Below are 27,671 nucleotides of genomic sequence, written 5' to 3' on the forward strand. Positions count from 1 at the left end.
AGTTTTTCACTCTATTGCAAATATGAATAACATGGAAATAGGTTTTGAACAATGATAGATGTATAACCCAGTGGAATTGCTTGTCAGCTCTAGGAAGGAGGAAGGAGGAGGGAAAAAAAAAGAACATGAACCATGCAACCATGGAAAACTATTCTAATTTAATGAAATAAATATAAAATTTTTTAAAGTACATTAACCAGTTATTAAATGTTATACTTATTTGTAAAATTTTATATGATATAAACTAATCATTAATTATAATTTTAATCATCCACATTAATAAAATTATATAATCTAAATATCTCACTAAGTTTGGCATTCATATTCTAAACACCAAGATTTTGCTCTAGCTGCTTTATTGCAATATGGTCAAATGTTACCCCAAATTCATTCTCTAAAAATATAATTTAAAAGATAATTTGGCTACTAATAAGTTCACAGGTCTAAAGTTGAAAAGAAACTGAGTGGTCTTCTGGTCCATATTTCTCATTTTACAGCAAAGGAAACGGAGGCCCAGAGGAGATATGATTTGCTAAAGGTAATACAAGTAGCAAGTAGTAGTAATATTAGCTCCGAACACAGGTTATAGGAATCCAAATCCAATAGTCATCCCACTAAATGGTGTGTATCTATAAATAATGACCAAAAAAAATAATAAGTTTTACAAATTAATTTCCTGTTTTAAAAAAAGTCAGGGGGAGGGGAGTGTCTGGAGTTATGAAAAAGCTATACCACAGAAGATAAAGTTACTGATGCAAATACTTCTCTCATTATGCTTTAAAAGTAGGACAAATTACTATTTTAAATATATAATAGTTTTATTATTAAAATTGCTTACTCTTTCAACCACTGAAACTTTCTATTAACTCAACTTTTAGACAAGCTCAGGACTAACCATTTTTGGATGGACATTTACAAAACTATAATTACTCTATAAATCATCCTATCAGAGCATGAGGGATATTCAACAATATGAGTAGGCAATTAAAATGAGCTGTAGGGAAAAAATGAAATAATGTAAAAATTATAATAAACAATAATACCTGGGGCCTAGCATCAGTTTTATCATTTTACTTCTGACTACAAAGCTATGTCAACTTCAGGACCTCCCCTTTTATTTCACCTGAAGAGGAGATAAGTGAAGATGATACAAATTCCAATAAAGAACAAAGACCGCATCCCTTAGATTAAAAAGGTCAGAAAAACTATCTTTTCCAGCACTCTATCTGCCCACCCCCTACATATTCAAAGTTTCAAGTAGTTCTTTTGAAACAAAATCCTACAGTTTTGAAATGCTCTCTCACAAGCTGTCAAACCAACCTTTATCTCTATTTAAAAAACCCCCAACAACAGAATTACTGTAGCGAAATGCTCCTATGAACACAGAATATTTTAACAAAGGGAATCCACACTAAAAGGTAAATGCTTGGGAAGAAATTTAGTCTTTAGGGAAATGGCATTATCTTGGTAGTCTACAGGAACTGGAATCTAGTAATAAGATGAATGGTGAAAAGGACAAGGAGCATCAAGTGGGAAATACAATTCAAAATCCCATGGGACAAAATGCTTGGCTAGAGGTAAGGGCATCCCTTTCTGGGGAGGGGGTGAGAGGTAGTACTATTATTTCATGTAGGCAACCCAAAACATGTTAGAATAAAAGCAAAGTAATTAAAAAGCACCTTGCAAGTTTGGTCAGCATCCTAATCATATTATCATAAACCCCAGGAGCTCTTGAAAACATAACTAAGGTCACTCCATTTCCCCTTCCCTCATTTGCTGCAATCTAGCCTCAAAGCAGCTCTTTTTTCTCGAAAGATGCAGTCTAAAAGGCAACCCTGCCACCCAACACATGGCATTTTCTGTTTATACATCTGTGTTTAATTGTGATTCCTAACAGATTAAACCTATGAGATCGTACGTTTTTCCATCAGAAACAGAAAAACAAATATTTCCTGCTTCTAAAGGTGCAAGCCTCACTCAAAGCACTTGCACCTGTGGGGTGCGTCTTGCTCCCCAGACTCTTGAGGCGTTAGTGCAATAAACCCTTCAGGAATCATACACAGCTCCCACAGGAAAGCCACATGGTCACTTCAAAAAGAAAGCTATGTGATCCCGGGTACCTCCCTCCATTTATTGCCATTACATCTCCGTGGGTAAAGGAAGGGAATAAGGGATCCGATGGCAGTGGTGATGGTGGTAACATTTTGACAACAGAAATGACCGCTTTCCCGTCTTATTGTAAAGCTATTTCCAGTCAGAGGCAGCAGACAAGAAGAAGCAAGACATGGTGGTGCTTTCCCACCAGGTGATCAACACTGGTTTGGGGGTCGGTGGGTGAGGGGTTCCCTGAACAGGTCCACGAAGGCCCCACAAAGCCCATCCTAGTAGGGCAAGACGGTTCTATCATTAAAGGGGAAAAGAGAAGAGGTAGGAGTCGGGGGAAAGGAGGAGGAGGGGACAGCAGGGAGTGCGGCGGCTTCCATCCAGCTCGCAGCAGCCAAGCGCAGTGTAAACACTCGGGGAGGCTACATCTCTCACCTCCCTCTCCCCACGGGGTGGGGGTGGGAGTGCGAAGAGCCCCCCCCCCCAAGAGCCGCGCCGCACACGCACAGACAGACAGACTCCACAGCTCGACCCCTGTCAAGCATGAGAGAAGAGAAGGGAGGGAGGGGAAGGAAGACGAGGAAAGGAAGGTACCGGCAGCGAAGGCGAGCGTGCATGTGTGTTCCTACGGGTGGGTGCCTCCCCCAGTCGCCCCAGTCCACCCCGTCGTGCTTACCTGCGGGGGTCGCTCCGAAGACTCGCACCACTGGCACCTTCTTAACGGGGGCCTGGGTGAAGGGGGATTGGCAGATATCCAGCCCCTGCAGCGGGCTGGCCATGTAGTAATCGGCAGTCACAATCCGCACAGAAAACATGTTCGCCTCCGCCGCCGCCGCCGCCACCTCTTCCTCTAGTAGTCACACAGCAGCAGCAGCAGCAGTTCCCTCCGCAGCAGCAGCAGCAGCAGCGCCCCCTCCCCGCCTGCCGGCCCCTCTCTCCTCTCGTCTCCCCACCCCTCCCAGACACAGTGAGGAGGAGCAGGAGACGCAGCGGTGGCGGCAGGGCCTGGGGCTTGGGGTTCGTACTGCTGCTGCCGCCTCCTCAGGAGCGCCGCGCTGGGGGCACGGCCAGAGAAGCCCTTGCGCTTTCGTCGCTACCACTACTATAGCCGCTACCGCCGCCGCCGGGAATCACACAGGCTTCTCGGTCCCAGGCTGCAGCTCTTGTTGCCATGATGATGATGTCACGGACGCAACCACTGGGGGGAGGAGGGAGTGTGTGTAAAAGAGGGAGGGGGAGGGGGAAGGGGAGGCGGAGGGGGGGTGTGGTTAGAGAGAAGGGGAGGCGGAATAGGGGTCACTGGGAGGGGAAGGGTAGAGTGGGGGGTAGAAATGAAAGAGAACGTATTTCTCTTCCCCCCCCCCCCCCCCGGCCCCGATCGCGCAGAGGGGGAGGGGAAGGAGGGCACGCGCCACGACCAGCCTCAGCTGGGGCCCGGGGGAATCGATGACTCGGTCTGGGCACCGTCACCTGGGTGTGGGGTAGGGAAGAGGGAAATGGAGGTGGAGCACCGATATCATGGATGGAGGGGGAAGGGGTCGACTTTCAATTACTCCCGGGACCGGAGGGGGTGGGGTGGGGGAAGGGCGGCCGTATTTGGGTCCGTTTTAGCGGTTATGCGGGATTGGCAGAGGCTGCCGCATTTCGCGGTTTTTTTTCCGCTTCAGACCGCCATTTCGTATCCTGCAGTGGAGGCGGAGACGAAGCCCAGCGCCTCCGCCCGTTTTCCGAAGGTAAGAGAATCCAGGAAAGGGGAGGGGGTCAAGGTTGGGCGGGGGTGGGGGTTGGCACCAAGCCGTGGCGCGCGAGAGGGGAGGGGCGGGTGAGCGGAGGAGAACGGGCGAATATAGCACGAGCTCCTCAGGTAACGTTTGGAGTTCCTGCGCGTGGCCCGGAGGCGGCGCGAGGGGCGGGGGAGCGGGAGGCTTCAGGCTCAGCCTATAAAAGGGCCGCCCAGGCCGTTTCGTTCCTAGTACGTGCTGGCAGCCACCATGGTCGGGTAGCTTTATACCCCCCCCTACTTACTTTCCCCTCCTCCCCTCCCCCCCGCCCTTTGCTGCAGTATGTGCACCCTGCCTGTTAATGAGTTCTATTCAGGCTTGGCTCTGCTCGGCTATCCTCCGCCCTGCCCTATTCTGCCTTTCCTTTGCTTTCCTTGTCCTGCTCTGCCAGTAGTTGTCAAATTGAGTGTTTGAGAATTTCCCGTTTCGGTGTTATACGCCCCCACCCCCACTTTTCCTCTTTTCTCTTCCTCTCTCCCACTCAAAAGCTTCTTGTTTTATCCTCGTGGCTCCGAGCCGCCGCCTCTGTCTGCGCGTGCCTGGGTTTGCGTGTGTACATTCCTGCCTGCCTGCCTGCGACCTTTCCCCCCAGTGGAATGTGGGATTTAAAGATTTTTAGAAAACCACGGAAAAAAAGCCAGGGTGCCCCCTCTAGATTGGGACACCGAGACCAACATGTTATGCATTACCACTTTGTGTGAGGCATAAAAGCAAATTTAAAACACAGGCTTTTATCTGAAAGAGGATTGTAGGAAATCTTGCAAAACATCCCTGGAAACATGAATCCGAATTTAAGGGAATAAGATTACGAGGGGAAAAGTCACTGTACTGGAAGTTCGGCGATTTGAGTTCTTGCCTATGTTACCTTAAATTAACTCATCTCTCTGCCTCAATTTAACTCCGGCTGTAAAATGAAAATGATACATTTTATCCCATCAGTTATTTTAAAATTTGATGATTACACTTAGTTAGAGACAAGATTCCTAGATTTTAGTAACAAGTACAATGTTGTGGTCCTGTACATCTCCGTTTCGCCCAAATGTTAAAACTAAAAAATAGATATCAAAGGAGGATTTAAGGCTAAAGGGCATCTTGGAGATGATTTAATACTTAAAGATGAGAAAACAAGTGGGTGAATGACATTGCACAGTGTATCACAGAGACCAAATAGCCTAGTTGCTTCAGGAATTTGTGGGCAAGTCATGTGACTTCAGTTCCAGTGATTTTTATACAGTACTGGTGCTTTTAGAGGGCCTCGTTTGATAAAATTGTGAGCTTTAAAGTAGAAAAAAAAAGCCCTTCAGAGAAAGACCACCGAAAATTCAATCATGAAATTTTAACTCTCTAAGCCACTTTTCAAAAGAGGAAATTGATGCTGGTAAGCATCTATTTGTTTTTTTTTTTAAATAAGTCATTGAAATAATAAATGACAAAAGGAAGATGACCTCACGCTTTTAACTTTTTTTAAAAAGCCTTACCTTCTGTCTTGGAATCAATATTGATTCCAAGGCAGAAGAGTGGTAAGGGCTAGGCAATTGGGGTCAAGTGACTTGCCCAGGATCCCACAGCTGGGAGGTGTGGGAGGTCAATTTTGAATCCAGGACCTCCCATTTCTAGGCCTAGCTCTCAATCTACTGAGCTGCCTAGTTCCCTTCCCTTTTGTCTTCTAATGCAGTGTTCTTTCATCATAGCTGCATCAATTTCATAAGGAATATAGTAATTAATGAGGACAATTCCCTCTTAATGCATATAATGAAATTCCCTCCATTATTAGCCAGACAATACTTATTAATAATAAGCTTTTAAGTTAGTGCAAATATTTAATTCCGTTAGATACAACTATCTTAGGTATAATAATTTATAGGTACACAAATATCCTAGGTATCCCTACCCCCAAGAGGAAGTCAGATGATCTTAGACTGAAATGGAATTGCTGGGCCACTGTGAGAGCTACAGAATCACAAGTTGGCAGTAGTGGAATGGCAGAATGCACAAGGAACTTCTTGGACTCAGCAGTGATGTCTCTTGAAAGGCAAAAGCTAGAATTCATCAGTAGCAACACAGTTCAGATACAAATGAGTTTGTCTACCTTGTCTTTCCAGTGAATTACATGGATTGTGTAGATCTGGGCTGAGCCTGAATGTTTTCCCCTTCAGGTCTTTGTAGGGATAGAGTAGAGATGGGAGGTAGAAACTCAGGCCCAAGCCTAGGGAAGTACTATAATTTTAAAAAATTTTATAGGTGAATGGTGGTAGGTGGAGTCCCACTCAAGAACGAAGAATCCTCTTGACTATTTTATGGACCATTTTTCAGTATAAGTAAAGCCCATCGTATATTTAAAGTTATGTTATCCTCAATGTTTATGTTGGGTCTAGAGCCTCTTTTCCTCCTCAGTAGAGACTGAAACAAGCCAATTAATAAAGTTCCCAGGGAGATCCTGGGTATGACCATAAACCAAAAGGAATTTCTGAAGTATACCTCCCAGGACATAACCTTGTCTATAAATCCAGTGCTTTACTTCTTTGCTAAGAATTACCCTATCCTACAGAGAAAATCAGAGAAATGGCATAGAAAAGGAGCAAACAGTGGGAAAAAATTTGAGGAAAGGAATAATTTCTCATAGGATCAGAAAAAACTTCATGAAGAAAAGGGATTATGATCTAGGTCTTAAAAGGTAGGCAAGGATTTTATTGGTGGAGATAGTGTAGAAGATACTGGGAATAATATAAAGACATGGAGTCAGAAATTCATAGGACATGAGAGAGCTTGGCTAGTCCCATTTGATTGAAGCATAGAGTATGTGATAGGTAGTAGTGAGAAAAATTTGCAAAAGTGTAATGGTGCTAGATTGTTAAAGGGCTTAGATTGCTGTGCTAAAGATTTTGGACTTAAGTAAACAGAGGGAAGCCACTCTTTTCAAAGATTTCAAAGAAGTGCCACTAGATTTGTGCATAAACAATATAAAGAATAGAGTCAAGGGGAAGAAGACAGCTTAGAAGAACATTGCAATAGTCTAGGAGAGTTGTGATATATTTCATGGATATGGAAAGCCTCCACTTTCTTACCCTAATTTCTTGTCTTTAATAACTTCTGCCTTGAATTTCATGTAAGGGACTCAAAACATGTACCAAATTTAAACCAGCTTTTGTACCTAAAAGGGGCATATCACTGTACTCTCTTATGGTCCCACTTAGCATCTCTGTAACTTCAAAGAACAAAATATCCCCTAAGAGTATAATCTCTTTGAGGACAAGAACTATCTTTGCTTTTATATTTATGTCTCCAGGGGTCAGCTAAGCATAATATTGGTATATTGTAAGTAATTCAAGTGATTATCATCCTTTGGTAAAAGATTCCTAATAGACCTGTCTACTTCATTCCTCCCTAACCATTCTCCACCTAGCTGTCAAATTGATATTTCTAAAGCATAGGTCTAACCATGTCACTCCTGTTTAAAGACTTCACTGGTTTCCCATTGTTTCTAAGATTAAACATATACTCCTCTTTTTGACATTTAGAACACTTGTAACCTATCTTTCTAGACCAATTATACATTATACATCCTCATGGCATTCCATGTCCCAGTAAAATTGGCTTACTTGGTATTCTGTATATGACATTTCGTTTCTTATCTTTGTGACTTTGCAACTAGATTGTCTCCCTCCCTTTTCACCCCTTGGAAAGTCTAGCTCCCTTCAAGCCTCAGCTCAAGTTCCACTTTGTTCAAGAGTCCTTTCCTGATCCCCATAATTATTAACACCCTCCCTCTCGATTTGATATTTATTTGCTATAGTCTACTTATTTATACACGTATTGCTTTCCACCAGTAGAATGTAATTTCTTTGAAGGCAAAGACTTTTACATTTTTTTTTGAGGATATGACTTGCTTTAATTTATTTAGGGAGGAGCTGACAGAACTAAAATTGGAACATGTGTCCTGACTCCAGGTCTGTGAGTTCAGTTTCTTTTTCCATACTCTTTAGCAAAATTACCAAGAAACACCAAGAAAGCAGAGGTTCTCTACCAGCTAGCACCATATGCAGAACCATTGGTTACAGTAAATGGAGAAATCTTGAACACTGTAATAAATTCATTTACCTTGGCAGTTGACTTTCCAAGGATGAACACATAGATGATGAGGTTGACGCACCCTTTGCTGGAGGTGGCTCAGTATTTGAGAGGCTCCAAAGGAAAGTGTGGGAGAGAAGAGGTATGAGGCTGCCTACTAAACTGAAGGCCCTACAGAGCTACTGTGCTGATTTCATTGTTTTATGCCTGGGAAACCTGGACAGTCTACCAGCACCATGTCAGGAAATTGAACTGCTTTCATTTGAATTGTCTTTTTTTTTCTTGACAGGAACCAGGGATGGGTTTTTTTTTTAAATTTTATAGTATTTTATTTGATCATTTCCATGCATTATTCATTAAAGACAAAGATCATTTTCTTTTCCTCCCCCCCACCCCCCGTAGCTGACGCGTGATTCTACTGGGTATCACATGTGTTCTTGATTCGAACCCATTGCCATGTTGTTAATATTTGCATTAGAGTGTTCGTTTAGAGTCTCTCCTCTGTCATGTCCCCTCAACCGCTGTAGTCAGGCAGTTGCTTTTCCTCGGTGTTTCTACTCCCACAGTTTGTCCTCTGCTTATGGATAGTGTTTTTTCTCCTAGATCCCTGCAGATTGTTCAGGGACATTACACTGCCACTAACGGAGAAGTCCATTACGTTTGATTATACCACAGTGTATTAGTTTCTGTGTACAATGTTCTCTTGGTTCTGCTCCTCTCGCCCTGCATCACTTCTTGGAGGTCGTTCCAGTCTCCATGGAATTCCTCCACTTTATTATTCCTTTTTGCACAATAATATTCCATCACCAACATATACCACAATTTGCTCAGCCATTCCCCAATTGATGGGCATCCCCTCATTTTCCAGTTTTTGGCCACCACAAAGAGCGCAGCTATGAATATTTTTGTACAAGTCTTTTTGTCCATTATCTCTTTGGGGTACAGACCCAGCAGTGCTATGGCTGGATCAAAGGGTAGACATTCTTTTATCACACTTTGTGCATAGTTCCAAATTGCCCTCCAGAATGGCTGGATCAGTTCACAACTCCACCAGCAGTGAATTAATGTCCCCACTTTGCCACATCCCCTCCAGCATTCATTACTTTCCATAGCTGTTATGTTAGCCAATCTGCTAGGTGTGAGGTGATACCTCAGAGTTGTTTTGATTTGCATCTCTCTGATTATAAGAGATTTAGAACACTTCTTCATGTGCTTATTAATAGTTTTGATTTCTTTATCTGAAAACTGCCTAACCATGTCCCTTGCCCATTTATCAATTGGGGAATGGCTTGATTTTTTGTACAATTGATTTAGCTCTTCATAAATTTGAGTAATTAGACCTTTGTTAGAGATTTTTATTATAAAGATTTTTTCCCAATTTGTTGTTTTCCTTCTGATTTTAGTTACGTTGGTTTTGTTTGTACAAAAGCCTTTTAATTTGATGTAGTCGAAATTATTTATTTTACATTTTGTGATTCTTTCTATGTCTTGCTTGGTTTTAAAGTCTTTCCCCTCCCAGAGGTATGACATGTATACTATTCTGTGTTTACCTAATTTACTTATGGTTTCCTTCTTTATGTTTAAGTCTTTCACCCATTTTGAATTTATCTTGGTGTAGGGTGTCAGGTGTTGATCAATTCCTAATCTCTCCCACACTGTCTTCCAATTTTCCCAGCAGTTTTTATCGAATAGTGGATTTTTGTCCCAAAACCTACATTTTTTCTTTGTGTTTCCAGCAATGAATAATAAATGCTTGAATTGCATTGAAAAATATGAGAGTTTGTGTGGAGATGAAATTAATAGGACCTGGCTACCAATTGACTTCCTCTTTCCTAAGGTTACCCTGAAATTTTGAGTGTAGGTCAATAGTGATGCTTTCAGTAGAAATTGGGAAGATTAGGTTTTAGAAGAAAAGTAGTAAGCTTAGGTCTATGGCATTGGAATTTGTGATAAAAATTTGGTTCAGTTGCAGAGGTCCAGCAGGCAATTGGAAATGTGAGTCTAGACTTAAGGAGAAAGATCAGGGCTAATTACAATTTTGGGAGATATACTTGAAGCCATGGAAAGAATGAAATTGTTAAAGAAGAAGAAGAAGAAGAAAAAAAAACAAGTTCGAGAACAGAATTCAGAACAGTGCTATAAATGAACTTTGTGTAAAAGCCAATCATGAAGACAGAAAGAGATCAGATAATAACAATGAGGAGAATAAAATGTTGTGGAAGCTGTGAGGAAAGACTATGGGGAGAGGGAGAAGACTGTTGAATTGAGTTAAGTACTGTAGAGAGATATATGAGGGTGACAACTGAGAAGATACTATTGGATTTGACAATAAAGGAGATAATTGGTGACCTTTAGTAAAATAGTTTCAATAGCATAATGGAGAAAAAAGTCAAATAGCATTGGGTTGAGGAGTGACTAGGTAAAGTGTTATCTTAAGAGAAAAATAAAATTTTAAAATGGGAATATTATGCCAAAATAGAATTTCTGAAAAATGTTAACAATTTTCTGAACAAACTGAAGTCCAGATGTAACATTGTGAAATTAGAATGTGAACCCCAGAACTCTCTTTCCCAGCTTCCCATCTACCTTCTCAATTTATATGCTAACATAGGGAAGATATAAGTTTTGCATAGCTCCGCCCCTTGCTCATTTTTCTCTGGTGGAGGGGGGTGAGGTGAGAGACCAGGGAGTTTTACTCAGGTTTTATTTCTATTTCTTTTTTCTTCTATTTCAAGTGATTATTAATAAATCTTATAAAACATAATACATGGAGTTATTGGATATTAATTTAAATTTTACAACATGGTAAATAAAGTAAATCTATAGTTTTCAAGTTAAAGTGTACCTAGGCGAGAGAAAAATGAGAACTATCACATTAATAGTTTATTTCTGAAAGAACAGAAATTTTGTTCTGCCTCTTAAATCAACATCAGTAGCATTTGGAATGTTAAGAAAAGGGAAATTAAACAATCAAACTCTTTTTGCACTCTAGACAAGGAACACTCATACCAGAAGATGATTTCATAGCCATATTTTGGGTATGGTTCTATATTGTTTCATTTAACTTAATTTGATAGCAGAATTTTAGAATTCTTGTAAAAGAGCTTAAACAGTTAACAATATCTCTCCTAGTTCATTAGTGTTTTAAAAGAACTCACCCTCAACTAGCATATTAACATTTAGAACTTAAAATTAACTAAACACAACTAATAACAATAGCTTATATTTATTATTTCTCATTTGATACAACAACCCTATGAAATAGAGAGTGAAATTAAAATTCTGGAATGAATAGCAAAAAGATGATCTAGCCAAGAGTTTCTTTACTTTTTTTTTGTATTACAGACCCCTCTGGCAGTCTAGTGCAATCTATGTGCCTCTTATTTGAATAATGCTTTTTAAAAAATAAATATATTTATGTATAAAGGAACCTAATTACCAATTAAATTGATATTCTCTCAGAATTTATTTTTGGGTTCATAGATTTCAGGTTAAGACTCCTTGATATGCCAACCCTTTTATTTTACAGATGAGAAAACTGAAGCCCCTCAAAGTGAAGTGATCTTCCTATTGTCACACAGTTAACAGCCAAACATGGTTTGAACTCTTAAATATTGACTTCAAACTCAGTGCCATCCTTATTTTACACTTGAAGAAACCAAACCTTAGTTAAGTAACTTGCCAAAAAAAAAGTGTCTCATTATGGCAGAACCAGGGCTTGAAACAAGGTCTCCTTACTCTAAGTCCATTGCTTTTTCCCAGTTCATTATCATCTCTTAATAAATGTGAAGTGAAAGGCAGAGGATTGGATCACATCAACAGATAGTATTGGACCTAAAGAAATAATTTATATTATCAGCATCATCCATAGTTCTCATCCTGACTCTATACTTGGTACTGTATAAAACCAATTAGTACCTATCCTTCAGTAGTGTAATAGAGGGTGAAATGTGGAAGATTCTGTGATATGGGGAAAAGGAAGATAAAAGAAATGATGTCTTCCCCCCACACCCAAAGCTGCCTTCAGCTTTTGACTGCTGGGTTCCTTGAAGGATCTATTGAAGAGACTTACAGTAGTAAGTTCTCTTCTTGGGGAGAGAAAGTCACCTCTCTCCCCCTCACTCTCAAGTTTCCCTCTAATAATATTGGAGTCGGTTCTTGAATCTTTCTTGACTAAAATTTATTGTAGGGAAACAAAAAAAGGGTACAGGGCAGTGGAGAGTAAAGATTTAGTGTTCAGGAAGGAAGGAGGGAGAAGGGGTCCCTAACTAGTTAAAATCCTTCCCCCAAAGTCAAGCAGATCAGGTTTGGTTTACCTGACCCACTTGGGGTCAGAATAATGAGGACTCTGGTTCTTGGCTGCACTGTAAGTTTCCCAAGTTGACGTTCAAAGGAGGTAGATGGAAAATCTTCTTTGTTGGACAGTTTATTTCTCAAAGTCCTGTCCGATCTAACTTGTCTTCTGGTGGGATCTGGATCAGAAATCACAGAGAGAAGATCACTGGATCAAGGAGCCATTTGGAGCTACTATCTGGTCTATGGTGCCAGACAGAAGTCAGTTTCCCAACTGTAGCTGGATCAACTCGGCTCTCTTCCCTCTACAAAGTTCTGAGTTCCTTTTTCTTCCCATCCCTTGCTGTTGTAGAATTCTGCAGCTCTCTCCTTGTTCATTTCTCTTCAAGATGTCAAACCTTCTCTTACAGTAGTTTATAATCAGAAGACAGAAGTTCTCTATTGGGGATTTTTATTCTATGTTCTGATTGAGCAAAGTACAATAAAGTCAATAATGTCTTCTAATTCATTTGCTCACTTGAAAGGTCTTTTTTGTAGTGGCTCTTTCCAGTGTGAAAGGAGTGATAATAGTAGCCTTGTCTTTCCTTTAACTGAAGAGGCACTAAACATGTAGGAGAGAAGTTTGGTGATAAATAGGCAAATTCATATGCCTTATGGATATAGATGAATCCAGGTCTCTGGCATTTAACTTTGCTCAAGTTTCTGGTAGATGTTGAAAGAACTGAGAATCTAGGGAAAAGCAGTGGGAACCTTCTAGCCTACTAAAGAAAAACTGTAGAAACAACCATTAGAGGGCATACCTATGAATCTGATGTTTTCAATTGATGCCACAATACACTATAGTAGTCTTTAAATTCAGTGGAATTAATTTTTTTGAGATTTCAATTTTAATTTGTCTTTCAAGAATGTCAACGTTGTTAAAAATAGTGTTGCTACATGTGCTGCTAGAGATCTGCTATCTCTGTCTTTATCTGCTATCATTATTTGTTACAGAAATCAGTTTTACTTTTTCAAATAGGTTATCCCTTCAATATCTTATTTTCTTAGTTATATCTCTCCTCTCCAAACTCCAAACCAGATCTGTCAATGGAGTCAAGAGTATTTGCTGTTTTGGCATGATTCATATTTTTGCTTATTTATATTGTTTATATTTATATTGTTTTGCCTTTGTTTTCTTCTGTAGTGAGTTCAGTAAAGTTCAACATACCTGCCCCATTCATTCGCTTCATCAGAGAGGATATAGAACTCAAGTTCCAACCCACTCTTGATGATTCCAGCTAAAAAGAATGTGTGCTACAGCTCATGAGAGCAAACCTTTAGTCAACTTCTCAGTTCTTTATCTAAACTTTAGAAAGCTGCAAAGCTTACTTTGTAACTTTTAGGAAATTATGAAGCAGAATAAATCCCCTTTTCAGAAGCATTTCTGAATTTCATGCAAGTATGGAAGAATCTAAAGGCAATTTCCTCTAATTTTGTTTCTTCCCTATGGATCTAGCACTTCCTTTACATAAGGGAGTTAGAAGTGGACATTTTAATGAGAGATAGTTGTTTTAAAAAAAAAGGCTTCATTTTTTTTTTGCAACTTTGAAATCTATTAAACTCTTGTGAAAGTCAAAAAACTTTTAAATGTCTCTCAATATTGCTTCTAGTAGTAGTCAGAACTAATGTCTTAAAGATAGGGATTAAAGAAACAAAAATGAAAGTGATTGTGGTGTTCAGACCCCACCCTAATTGATACTGTTTCCTCTGTGATTGTAAAAACCAGAAGACTATATAGCAGGGATGGTGAACCTTTTAGAAGTGGAATGCCAGACCCTGTTCCCATTTATTCCCCCAGACTGCATGCCGTGTCCTTCCCCCTTGGAATGCTCCCACACAGGGGAGGGAGAAAGCTCTCCCACTGAGCTGCTTGGCAGAAGAGTAGGTGAAGTAAGGAATGTCCTTAGCCAGTGTAGAGAGGGCAAGGGGAGTGACCTGAAAGCTCTCTTTTCTTCAGCTCTGCCATCTCTGAGCCACCCACCTTACCCCCCATGTGTGCTCTCATTGGCTGCTAGGCAGAGGGGCAGAGGATATGAAAAGATGTCATTGGGTGTGGTGAAGAGCAGGAGAGGAGAAGCTCTGACCGAGTCCCTCCCCTTTTCTAGTAACAAACTAGGGGTTGGGAGTGGGGGGAACTTCTGCGTGCTCACAGAGAGCCATCTATATGCCATCTTTGGCACCTGTACCATAGGTTCACCATCACTACTATATAGCAGTGTTATCCCCACCCTTCAAAGCTGAGTCTGAGCCATTCCTCCATGACCTGAAGGGGTGGGGAGAAGAGTATAGAACAAAAAGATGTTCCTTTTGCTAATTTATCCCAGAATATTGGAGGTATATATTACCATTCAATCAGCGAGAATTGGAAATATAAATTTGGTGGGAAGGCCACAACTAAAACTAGATATGAATAATAAGAGCATAATTTAAGAGGGAGATTAGTGCTAGAGGCCACATAAATCAATCAAGCTCAAGAGAAAACAGGATAGCATAGACTGTTTGGCCACTTTGCCTCTAGAGGAAAAGGGACCTAAATGTTCACCTGACTGATAAGGACCATATTGACCATTGAAGACAGCTAGAAGAATTGCTTCAAACTAGTTAGGTCAGAGGGTATGGTTTAAAAGATAGTGGTATTTCCCAAGATTAGAGACTTGATTTCTTTTTTAAAATGGCAAGATGATTGGGAAAATTGGAAAACAGTATCGGAAAAATTAGGTTTAGATCAACATCTCACATCCTATATAACAAGATGAATTCAAAATGGATAAATGACTTAAAAAGAGTGAAATCATAAGTAAACTGGGTGAACATAGAATAGTATACCTGTCAGATTTGTGGGAAAGGAAGGGATTTAAGACCAAGCAAGAGTTAGAGAACATTGCAAAATGTAAAATGAATGACTTTGATTATATCAAATTAAAAAGGTTTTGTACAAACAAACCAATGCAACCAAAATTAGAAGGAAAGCAACAAACTGGGAGAACATTTTTATAACAAAACTCTCTGACAAAGGTTTAATTTCCCAAATATATAAGGAACTAAGTCAAATCTTAAAAAAATCAAGCCATTCCCTAATCGATAAATGATCAAGGGACATGAACAGGCTGTTTTCACAGGATGAAATCAAAAGTACAAGAAAAAGTGTTCTAAATCCCTCCTGATTAGAGAAATGCAAATTAAAACAACTCTGAGGTACCACCTTATACCTAGCTGACTGGCTAATATGGCAGCAAAGGAAAGTGATAAATGTTGGAGGGGATGTGGCAAAATTGGGACACTAATGCATTGCTGGTAGAGTTGTGAATTGGTCCAACCACTCTGGAGGGCAATTTGGAACTATGCCCAAAGGACTTTAAATGACTGCCTGCCCTTTGATTCAGCTATACCACTCCTGGGTTTATACCCCAAAGAGATAATAGAGGAAAATACATGTACAAAAATAATGTTTATAGCTGCTCTCTTTGTGGTGTGTGAAGATGGGATTAACTCCCACCCTATTTATTCTTTAGATTTTAGCCACCAGGAATGTATACATCCCCACTTAGGAGTTAAGGGTTAAGTGGGGTGAGGGGACAGGGAAGGGAAGGTCTATGGCCCACATGTGCTAGCAAGTGACAAATCAAAAACAACCAACTGCCCCCGGGCAATCCAAAGCAAAGTTAAAGCCACCATTGGTACCCATAAAGGTGGACCAAAGGCACCAAAGAACTGTCTTTAAATTTGATGGTAACTTCTGTGAGGGGTCTTCGCCTTTGAACTTGGTCTTGGAGGAGCTTGGGCTTTAGACCTCAGACTGCTTCCTTTTGGACTGACACGTGGGTGAGTGAAAAGGACTGATTACCTTTCCTTGGCTTTTCTGGAGGCACTAGCTCCAGAGAGGTCCCTCATCTTGGAGGCCTCCTAGCTAGAAGCCTTGTTTAATTAATACTCTGTGTCCTAACCCCCCCCCCCCTTTTGCTGGGGCTTCTGAAACCCTGCCTGGTTTAGACCAGACTGGAGTAGCTATATCTCTCTCATTTTCCTTACTTTCTTTCTATCTATTTGTAAATAATTTGCATTTGTAAATAAAACTACCACAAAAGTCATTCTGACTTGAGTAACTCATTGAAATTTAGTAATTAAATTCATGGTGACCATACTCTTTAATATTTTGCTACTTTAATACTCCTAAATATTCAGTCCAATAATAATTTTTATCCCTTACAGTTGGCAAAAAATTGGAAAATGAGGGGTTATCCATCAATTGGGGAATGTCTGAACAAATTGTGGTATCTGATGGTGATGGAATATTATTGTGCTGAAAGGTATGATGAACTGGAGGAATTCCATGTGAACTGGAACGACCTCCAGGAATTGATGTAGAACAAAAGGATTAGAACCAGGAGAACAATGTACACAGAGAAGGATACATTGTGTCACAATCAAATATAATAGACTTTTCTACCAGCAGCAATGACCCAGGATAATCCAGAGGAATTTATGAGAAAGAACACTATCCACATTCAGAGAAAGAACTGTGGAAGCAGAAACCCAGAAGAAAAACATATGCTCTATCACATAGTTTGATAGGGATTTGATTAGGATTTTGATGCTAAAAGATCACTACTGCAAATATGAATAACATAGAAATAAGTTTTGAACAATAATACATGTATAACCCAGTGGAACTGCTTGTCAGCTCTGGGAGGGGAGGAAAGAGGAGGTAGGGAATCATGAATCATGTAAACAGAAAAATATTCTAAATAACATTTTAAAAAGTGTTATCAAAAAAATGACAAGATGATAAGAGAGAAATGAGGAAGGCAACTATCTGAAGGCTTTTTGTAAAGAGAAAAGGGTATTCTTCATCAAAGGAGGAAGGAGAAGATAAAGAGAGATCTCTCTTCTCTCTTCAAAGGGATTTGGGGTTATTGAGTGGCAAAGGGGAAGCAGGATTGTGCTAGGAATGGAAGCTTTTCTACCATATCATACGGGTTGGTAGTATGTACCAGAAGGGCTGAAACACTTACAGCTTTACCAAAATTAATCCATTAACTTGACATCAAGGCCTGACCTACAGAACTAGATCAACAAGAGTATATTACCTTTCCCTATGATCAAGATTTAATGGTTACAAAAAATAGCTATTTAGTATTTAAAGTTTTTACAAAGCATATTCCTCAAACAGCATTGAGAAGCATTTAGTAGTAGAAGATTATGTAGATAAAGACCTAGTATTCTGCAAATACTCATGGAGTTCCAGAATTAACTATTAAGACATGGAGCTTTTTACCTTTTGATAAACACTGTTCTTTTTTTGAAAATCCATTTATAGCACCTAAAAAAGGTTTGCATATTATTTTCAGTGAATTGGGGGGGAAATGCTTGCATGTTTTATTATTAATCTACAAAACATCTGCCTTTTATTCTTGATAAGCAAAGAATTAAACCTACAGTTTCTAGAAGTTTCCAGTATTCTTTCTTTCCTAGCACTGGATATTTTTTTCAATCTACTATTCTTTTCAAATTGTCTAATTCTGCCTTGAGAAAGATAAAAAATTTTTTTTCTTAGATTTTGGTCTATAGTTTTAAAGAATATTGTTCCTTTATTAGTCTTTCAAGAATTTATTGAACACTTGTTTATACCCTCACAGTCTTAGTAGAAGAGACAATGCTAATATACAATCTGGCTAGAGATACCAGCTGAAAACAGCAGAAACAATTAGTACCTAACATGAGAAAAATGAATGAATGAATAAGTCAATTATTAAGTTCTTACTCTGCGTAAAAAACATCATGTTAAATACTGGAGATACAAACAGAAAAGTAGGACAATCTTTGCTTTCAAAGAACTCCCATTCTGTGGAGGAGACAATACATATGGAAGATTTCACTTATGAGTCAGATGGAGTACAGCTGCAGAGCAAATGTTAATGCTACATTAAAGTAATTTCCATTGATAAAATTATGTCCATTTCCAGTGTTAAACCATTTGACAGTACCTTGACAGTTCTCAGTGATAAGAACCTTCTTTTCTGAATCTTTAGGAGCTTTGGCTATACCACCTTCAGGAACAATTGCAAAGCTACATCTCCACCATGGCTCCTTCCTATAAGAATTTAAATTTAGGTTTTATGCTAAATATGAGATTTCTAAAGTAATGTGGTCACAGAAAGAGATGGAAACATGTAGATAAAAAGACAGAAATCACTGCCTACTTACAAAATACCCTAAGTTTAATCCTAATGTCTCCAGACCACAAATGCGAATCCAAAAGTGAATCTCACAAGAATCCAAAGACCTTATTAGGAAGCCGAAATCTGAAGAGCCAGGAGATGCTAAAGAATCCACCGAGAACTTTCAGTGCACAAAAGGCTAAGACCGCCATGACTATCACCAGAACTCACACTGAAGAGAGTGTCCCACCAACTGACCAATGAGCAGAGAAAGTCTTCTCACTGAAGAACTGTGACAAGGAAATCACTTTAAAAGACTGATATATATTAATTTAAGGTCGCCAAGGAATTCAGCTATGTAATTCCTAAATGAAAACTCAAGTCAGCCGTCAGCCTTTTATAGAGTTTAATTACAAACAGGAGGAAGAAAGGAATTAGAGATAGAGAGAGAGAGAGAGAGAGAGAGAGAGAGAGAGAGAGAGAAAGGGGAGAGAAGGGAATAGGGCTTAAATACCCCCTCTGTTTAGGCTGGGCCAAAAGGCCCAAGCCCTTAGATAGCTGGGGAAAAGAAAGGAGATCAGTCCCTATTACTCACGTGACCAAAATGGAGAAACAGTCTCCGGGGCCTCCACCTCCAGCTTCCTTCAGAGCAAGCTTCTCAGAGCACCTCTCCAACCACTCAGAGCCAAAACTCTCCAACCCCCCTCAGTCCTCAGACCCCTCTCTCTTTAAGGAAACCATCCAAGTTCCCTCCCCTCAGTTCTCACATCTACCAATCACTGTCCATCATTTTCCCTGTGCCAATGGTGGCTCTAGCTTAACCCAGGACCGCCCAGAGGTTTGTGGCTTTGCACATGTCTGTTGGAGGTCATATTCTCAAATAATTAAATCTTGATCTTTTGCTACAGCCCTTCCTAAATCCTGTTACCCTGAGTAGGGTAGAGATTGGAATAATTAAATTTTGATCTATGCTGCAGTCCTTCCTAAATCCTGTTAGGACTGAGTAGGGTGGAGATTGCAATTTCCAAGACTTGGTTCTGTCATTCCAAGTATCTCCATTGTATCAGTTCTAAAATCAATCATGACTCAAAGAAATTCCTGTTCTATGCTTAAGCATAGGTCAAAGTCCTTTCCATTGTTCAGCAAAAGGTTTCTGTCCTAAAGTAATCTTAAGAAGGGAGGAGGAGGAACCTCCCATGCCAATGGGGTTCACGTTCCAATAGCCAAGACCCACTATCAATAGGAAATTTTTCAAGTATGAAATTTCCCAATGGTGAAATTTCCAACATTTATAAGTCTAAGAAATTTTAAGGTTTACAGAACCAAGGAAGGAATCACTCCACTCACCACCTCAAGCCAACTCAGGATCCAGGGAAAGAGTCTCCTCCTCCAGTCCAGCTCACCACCACAGAGTGAATCAGTCCTCAGGATGGCCTTTTTAAAGCAGTTTTCTTGAAGTCACTTCCTGTCGCCCCACCACTTTATGGGAAACAGTCTCAGTCTTTCAATTTGCCTAGCACTACCCAAGGTGGGTGACAGTAGCCTTTGGAGGTGTGAGCTTACTTTAGTAAGTGACTATGAATTCTCTTAGTGTTAAGCAGGAGTGCTTTGAGTTTTTGATTTGTTTAGCTAAAAATAGATAAAGGGAGAGTTAATCCTGTCTTCACATTCCTAGGATGATGTTTGAAATTACTTGTGCTAGAAGCATTACTTTCCCAAGATTTTGGTCCTGGGCTGTCACTGTAAAGGGCTTAAGGGAGATGGAGGGCAAGGTGGTGATGGTTGTTTGGCTTGCCTGGCATACATTACCTCCTCTGCCTCTGGATACCTTTCTATTCAGCAAGGCTGCATTTGTGTGAGGCAATTGGTCAATGGTTTGTGGAGATAGCTGGCCTCATGGCTAGCCTTTTCTCCACAGGAGTGACTTCCCCAGAGGACTAGGCTGGAAGCAGAAATAGTGTTCTGGAAAGTGCCACCACTGCTAGGGCTCTTGTGGTTATCTGTCTTTGTAGCAATTTGTTAGCAGGTCTTACAGGTGGATCCCATAATGATTTCCCCCTTCAATGAAGGCTGTGGGATTAGGAAGTGGATCTAGTGGTACCATTCTTCCCAAGGCTCTTGGGTCCAAGGTCATGATGATCTAAAGGAAAATGGTGATTGCATTTGGTAGTAGTTTGACACTCCTGTCTCCTACAGCCAACTGAAAAACTCTTGGTTCACAGTAATAAAACTTCAAGGTTCCCCTTCCTATGAATTCCTAACCTGATTATTTCTTTGTAGGCTGGGCTGGATACTGGAAGTGAGATCCTGCTCTGCTTCTGAGGTCTTATCCACAGAACTTCTAGCTTCTGAACTTCTTCCTTTCTCAATACAAAGCCCAGGGCCTTTCTGCCAAAGAACCCTTTTTCAGATCTCTTCTCATGCCCTGGATCTGTGACCTAGAGTTGGATAATGGACAGTAAAGCTGCCAGCTGATGTGTGGACCCTAGTGTAAGTCTTAGAGTGCTCCAGAATGGTTCTGTGGCCTCCTTTTTCCTCAGTGCACACCCTCTCCCAGAGTGCTACAGAATCCCACTCCCTTCTCTCTCCTTGTGCAAACTTGGGACAGTTAAAGGACTCACAGATCTTTTCTGTATTTCTCCATCAGGATTCAGTCTCTTGCATTTCCTAGTTTCTCTTTGGAGGAGTTGTGGACAGGATCTCAGCTATATCACTTCCTGGTACTCTGCCTTCTTGACTTGGCCACTCTTTTTCATGCCTCACTCCATTTAATCCTTACTTAATCCTTATTTATAATCCTTAATCCAAACTGGAGAGTCCATGCTTTAAAGGAGTTTGCATCTTGTTCCACTTCACTCTTTTTGTTAGGTGTGTCTGTCCAGAAGAAATTAAAAGACTCGTTATAGCCACTTTTGGAAGACTTATAGTTCACCAGGTGTCCATAGTCTCTAAACATATGATTTAAAATATATTCTCTACCAGTAGAACACAAGATCCTTGAGACCAGACACTCATTTTTACCTTGATACGGAGAGACTTGTGAGCCTATCACAGTGCCTGCCATGTAATGGTTGTTTAATAAGTGCTTGTTGAATAAGTGATGCAGGAATGATTCCTATTTTACAAATAAGAACTCTAAACCTCAACCAATTTAGTACTTAACCACATTCATATAGCTATGTGTATCACAGCAAAAACAATAACCTGAGTCTCCTAACTCCCAAATCCATCCCTCTTTCCATGATACAACACTACTTATATATGTATTTATTTAGCAGCTCTGTATTAAGAAGCCAATGGCACACTCATCTATACAGCATAGATGAAAACGCACAAAGACAATCGTCACCCTCGGTTACCGAGAGACTACTACTACTACTATTAAGAAGCACTTACTATACCATGTAAGGTAATAGGGTGATGCTAATGTATTTAAGACCTTGCCTTTGTGTTGGTTATAGTTTAGTAGAAGGGAATACGATACAAGATATGATATATTATGTGCAATAAAAACATAACTACAGTTCAGGACATACTAAAAGAAAGATATAATGTATTATTTAAGGCTAGTAACAATTGTCGTGCCTTGGGACCTACTATAGTCTTGAACTCGTAACAACCTTGCATTATCTTTTTCATCTATGGTTCTATGCCTTGCCTCTCCTACTCAATGTAAGCCCTTTGTGAGCAAGGATTTTTTTTAATACTTCTTTGCATCTTTTACAACGCCATTAAACTTAGTGTATATAGCAGGTACTCAATAACTATTTGTTGATTGTATAACTTAGATTATATTGATTGTGGAGTACTGGATATGGACTAGATTGAGGTACTGTTTTCATTTGCTTAAAGGGGAACAGAACTTGAAAATTTTAGTTCCTATAGTGCACCAAAGTTTCATCCTGGCTAATACTTAGTTTTCAGTCAGTGATAGCTTTCATGTTGCCTCTTTGATTTGATCAGAGATCTAAGTCAAGCTGTTTTCATTATAAGTGGTAAACAGTAAATTTTGGGGAAACCTGATGTTATATGGATAGATCTGCTAGAGTTGCCAATGGTTAAGAACAACCACCTCCACTCTTCCTCTAAAATAACCGATATATACTGGACAAATTACCTATTTAAGAAAAAAAAAAGTTGCTCTCACCCGAGATTTTATTCCTAGCTAGCATATCATGTACCAAGTCAGCCTAATAACATGTGTAGCAGTTTATAATGATTTCTCCTCTTTTCTGCCCATCAGATAGGACAATACATCTGTTAAAACCATTCCAGATTTCAATGTTTTGCCTCTTGGTTTGTGAATTTAATTCCAATCTCTTAGTATTGTATGAAACAATGAAATTCTTCAACCACTAGAGAAAAAAAGCTTTTTAATATTGAGTACAGTTGATTACACAATGAAAGGCTTTTTTCATAAAATAGATCACGGAACCAAGTGTCATCAACAAATTAAGAAAATAAATGTTGGCAGAATAATAGGCATACTGGTACACTGTTGGTGGAGCTATGGATTGGTCTAGCCATTTTCCAAAATAATTTGGGACTATTCAAAAATGATTAAACTATGCATGCATACTTTGATTAGCTTGTTATAGTAAATGGACTTATGTACAAAAATATTTTAGTAATTCTTTTGGTAGCAATCAAAAATTGAAAATGAAAAGGCTAACCTCAATTACGGAATAGCTAAATAAATCATATGTAACGGTAATGAAACTTTGTTCCATATGAAATGACAAAACGGACAGAGAAAACTAAGAAGTTTTCTGTGACTAGATGAAGAATAAAGTGGACAGAATAAGAACAGTTTATACAAAGACTTTATAGAGAAAAGAAATTTTGAAAGACTTTAGAACTCTAATCAATGCAATGACAAACTACAAGGCTAGAACATGCCATTCAGCTCTTGATAGAGAAGAGATAAACTTAAATTATAGGGAGAAAGATATATTTTGGACAGGCATGGCTAACATAAGAATTTGTTTTATTGGACTATGCATATTTATATTCACAAGTTTTATTTCAAACTTTTTTGTTTTTTAATAGGAAGCAATGGGAAGGCCATTTAAAATAATTATTTTTAAATATCATAGGTCATCTAGTCTAAACTATATCCAAATGAATTATAAATCCAGTCTACAGCATCTGTAACTATTTCTTGATCATTCACTTTTTGCTTTAAAAGCCTTTCCTTTGACAGAGAACTTCTTCCTACTTCCTGCTCATATAATTCATTCTGATTTCTTTTGACATCTCCAAATGTTAGGAGTGTTTTCCTTATGTTGAATCAGAATCTGTCTCCCTTTAATTTCCTCTGCTGTTCCTTATTCTGTCTTTTGGTGCCAAGTTGAATTCCCATTCCACATAATAATCTTTCATTTATTTCAAGATTGTTATGTCTCTCCAGGTCTTCTTCAAGTTAAACATCCTTAGTTTCAGCTCCAGTTCCTACTTTTTCTTTTACCTAATTTTTCTATGTCTTCCAATTTATCTCCTCTCCCTCCCTTTTTTGTTGGAATGGCCTTATAATAATAGCTGACATTTGTACAGCAATTTAAGGTTTGCAGAGCACTTTTCATGCATTATCTCAACTATGTCTCATAACAGTTCCATCAGATTAATTTAATACTGTAGCTTTTATTATATGGCATCCAAGACTGGACACACTACTCCAGATATTGGTTGATCAACAAGGGTAGAATATAATAGGATTATCACCTTCATTCTGGACACTATACTGCTGTTAATGCAATCTAACTGATGTTACATTAGTTCTTTTGATTGCCTTTTTTTACTGCATACCCATTAATCTTATAATCTTCTATGAAACCTGCCTGTTTTTTACATGAACTTTCTGTATGGTCCCCTATCCTCAGGCCTTTACTTCTACACTTAATATTTTGAACTTAAGTATAGAACTTTTGATTTATCACTTTTGAATTAGCTTTGGTCTATTATTCCAGCCTGTTTGACTGTTTGTTTTTTTAAATTATAGTTCTATCATCTACTGATGTTTACTATCTACCTCACCCCCAGCTTCATGTAATTCATAAATTTGATGAGCAAACCATCTGTATTTTCAAGTCATTTATAAAAATGTTGATCAGAGCAGCACTAAGGATATTCCATAGAGTGACCCTAGAGGTCTCCACATTTAATTAGCTCATTTCATATTCATCTAACTATATCACGGCCTACATTTCTCCATACCACCTACATTTTTCTCTTTCCACAAAAGCAATATGAGAGACAGAACTAAAGCCAGGAAGTCCTAGGTTCAAATCTCTCTTCAAATACATCCTAGCTGTGTGACCCTAAGCAATCACTTAACTCCTGTTGCCTATCCCTTATCATTTTCTGCCTTAGAACCAATACTTAGTATCAATTCTAAGACAGAAGGTAAGGGTTTCTTAAAAAAAAAAACAAATACTTATAAATTAATTTTTATTAAGCTCCTAGTATGTGCTAGCCATTGTGTCTAATAAATGTTAACTGATTGACTGACTGACTAAGAGATCTGGGCAGTTTTCTTTTAAGATTTCTTAAAATAAGTATGTGTAGGCCCTTTCTTTGGTTACAGCCTTCAGATAGTCCTATGATTGACTTACAGGTTATCATTCAAAAATCCATTTAGGAGAATTAGAACACGCTTTCCCATAACAGCAATTTTATAAAAGGTATTTAGGTCCTTAGGCTAACTCACAAATATCTGGTTAATTCTCAATTTAGTTGCATTAGTACTAGCCTAAGCTTTAGGGCCGAAGGCAAGGACCATTTAGAATAGGAAGGAGAAGGAATTTGAATTTATCTTTTTTACTTATATGCCTGGCCCCAGTGGAAAAAACAATTTTAAATATATAGACTAGTGTAGTATCTTCTCATCTCCCTTGTTACACTCCTTTTCCATTTCTTAATGCTAATGCTTAGGAATCATTGACTTTGTGCTGCCTACCCACTAAAGTGTTCCTCACTTGAAAATTAGCTATCTTCTTCCTTCCTGTGGAAGGGTAGGGAGATGAAGGCTGTACCTCCCTTCTCAACCTCTCTTGCTCACAATTTCCATACCATCAAATGATCTCATTTAGGTATTAGGAAAGACAATCTGTTTGAATCAGCCCACATAAATCAATCAACAAATATTTATTGAATTCTTACTATGTACTGTAATGATTGATATTCTTGACAAGAGAGTATTTCATAATTTTAAATTAATTTATTAATCAATCACTCAAGAAAATCTAAAATGGCCAGTAGACACCCTCTACAATCCAAATGGGCACCAACAAGAATGAGTGAGGCAAAAGAATGAATTCCTCTGGCATAACTCTTGTGACCTCATTCAGTTCCTCCCCTAGATATCTCAAAACATCTCTGATTGATAAATAGCTACTGAGAAGGTTGACTTAAAGATCCTGACTCCTCCCTTGTTACATCTTCATAGGAAAAGGTGAGTCTCAAGAGGAAACCAACATGCCCATTAATCCCTATGATATGCCTTGGTTAGTAGAGTCCAAAATGGCAGCTAGAATTTGCTGAGTTCTAAGATAGTTCTTTTTTTTTTTTTTACAGAAAATAAGAGCAGGTCTCTATCCTGCTTCTAGGGAGCAGATTACTTTTATCTTAGAAGCTGGCTGACCTTTAAAACTTGAAGTTCAAGAAGACTTCTCATAAAATCATTATAATTCAATATTAATTTTCCGTAGTACCAATTTCTCTGCTAAGACACTAAGCCTTGGGATATGTAGAAAAGGCTACAACTGGTCACTGTCCTCAATGAGCAAGCAATGCGGAGGAGGCTTATTAACTTAAATGGGTCTCCGAATTGGAAGTGGAATTTTAGGTAGTCTTAACAAAAAATTTAGAATAGTTTTATATTAAGAAGGTTGAGAGAGGAGTGGTATAGTGACTTTTGTAAGTTAAATATGGCATTTATTTTGTTGTCATGCTTAATCAAAGAACAATTATGAAGATATATTGCTTTTTAAAATCCTGTATTTTTCATTATGGAACAAATGTAAAAATTGAAAGATATTTTTTATTAAGCACAACTCATTTTAAAAGAACAAATCAAGAGTGTTGAAATAGTTTGTCCCAAATCACATAACTTAGTATTGGAACCAGGATAAAGCTGGTTTCCAATTTAGTAATTGTTCTACCTCATCATGCTAGCTTCTAAATACATATTTCCTGAGAATAGTAACATAATCTTAAAAACTATTTGCCCTTAATAGTAAGGGAAGAGGAGTGGAAAAGGAGAAGTGGATAGAAAAAGGAAGAAGAAATTGCTCAAAAAACTAGCTTGTTCAACATCTCATTTTTTCACACTGCCTGGCACATAGTAGGTTCTATATAAATGCTAGCTCTTCTCATTGTCATCATTATTATTATTAAATGCAAATTTTCTTTTCCCCTTCATTCCATGGAATGACAGCTTTACATTAGAGTTTAAATTGTGTTTTGCTGGGCTTTTCATATGTAAATTAGCTGTTGTGATAGCATTTTCTGCTAATTTGTATAAAGAAGCAGGGGTGTGTGAAGGGATCAGGGAGGTCTAGCATCTCTCAAATGAGGGCTCAGCAAGACCTTTTCCATACTATTCAACCTCCTTTGGTGTCTACCTTTCACCCAACTTCTCACTTGTGGCTCTAAGAAACTATAGCATGTATAACAGCCACATCCCGGTAAAACCATCTTGGCAGGTGGGCTAAACAAGGTTGAAGGTAACCAACAGCCTCATCTCAAAGCCATCAGTAACTTAGAGATATGTCTACTCCAAGTATGTGAAGACTTCCTCCAACCAAAGGGGTGAATGAGAACAATTTGTTCCAAAAACCATGAAGATGCCTGAAGCAGGGGCTGTGGAGAGCTCAAAACTTGGTTAGACATCAAAGAGGGCCAAGTTCATCCACTCCATCCTGAGCCATCACCAGTCCTGACTTTTGTCTTGCCACTGGACTTTGATGACTAGAAAAGAGTGAGGCTGATGACTTTTTACAACTCTTTCTCAATTAAATCCAATTCATGAGTCAAGACATCAGCCTCATGATGTCATTGTCCTCTTTGAAATGAAGGATGAACAAGGAAGCATTATGGCAAAGACCTGATTAAATTGTATGATTAAAATGTATTGCCTGGCACACTAGTACAGAGTATGATGGTTATATTAATTCAACTTTTAAGTCTTTAGAAGCAACAACAATAAAAATGTGCTCATATTGTTCTTAGT

At 39.0% G+C, this 27,671-nt stretch overlaps 1 protein-coding gene and 2 long non-coding RNA genes across 4 annotated transcripts in view; 2 read left to right on the forward strand and 1 right to left on the reverse strand.

Moving 5' to 3' along the window:
* REV3L (REV3 like, DNA directed polymerase zeta catalytic subunit) overlaps nt 1–2,991 on the reverse strand; it is a 255,690-nt gene extending 252,699 nt beyond the window's left edge. Inside the window, exon 1 of one of the 2 annotated variants that reach the window (XM_007484438.3) lies at nt 2,780–2,991. In XM_007484438.3, the coding sequence (XP_007484500.1) occupies nt 2,780–2,918 (139 nt within the window). In that variant the 5' untranslated portion in view covers nt 2,919–2,991. The remainder of the gene's footprint in view (nt 1–2,779) is intronic. The other variant, XM_007484437.3, reaches the window with a different exon arrangement.
* A 710-nt stretch (nt 2,992–3,701) lies between these two features.
* LOC130456848 (uncharacterized) overlaps nt 3,702–27,671 on the forward strand; it is a 78,073-nt gene continuing 54,103 nt past the window's right edge. Inside the window, exon 1 of the long non-coding RNA XR_008915877.1 lies at nt 3,702–3,836. This is a non-coding gene — a long non-coding RNA (uncharacterized LOC130456848). The remainder of the gene's footprint in view (nt 3,837–27,671) is intronic.
* LOC130456849 (uncharacterized) overlaps nt 3,855–27,671 on the forward strand; it is a 31,175-nt gene continuing 7,358 nt past the window's right edge. Inside the window, exon 1 of the long non-coding RNA XR_008915878.1 lies at nt 3,855–25,892. This is a non-coding gene — a long non-coding RNA (uncharacterized LOC130456849). The remainder of the gene's footprint in view (nt 25,893–27,671) is intronic.

The sequence above is a fragment of the Monodelphis domestica genome, chromosome 2 (assembly GCF_027887165.1).
Source record: "Monodelphis domestica isolate mMonDom1 chromosome 2, mMonDom1.pri, whole genome shotgun sequence".
NCBI lineage: Eukaryota > Metazoa > Chordata > Mammalia > Didelphimorphia > Didelphidae > Monodelphis > Monodelphis domestica.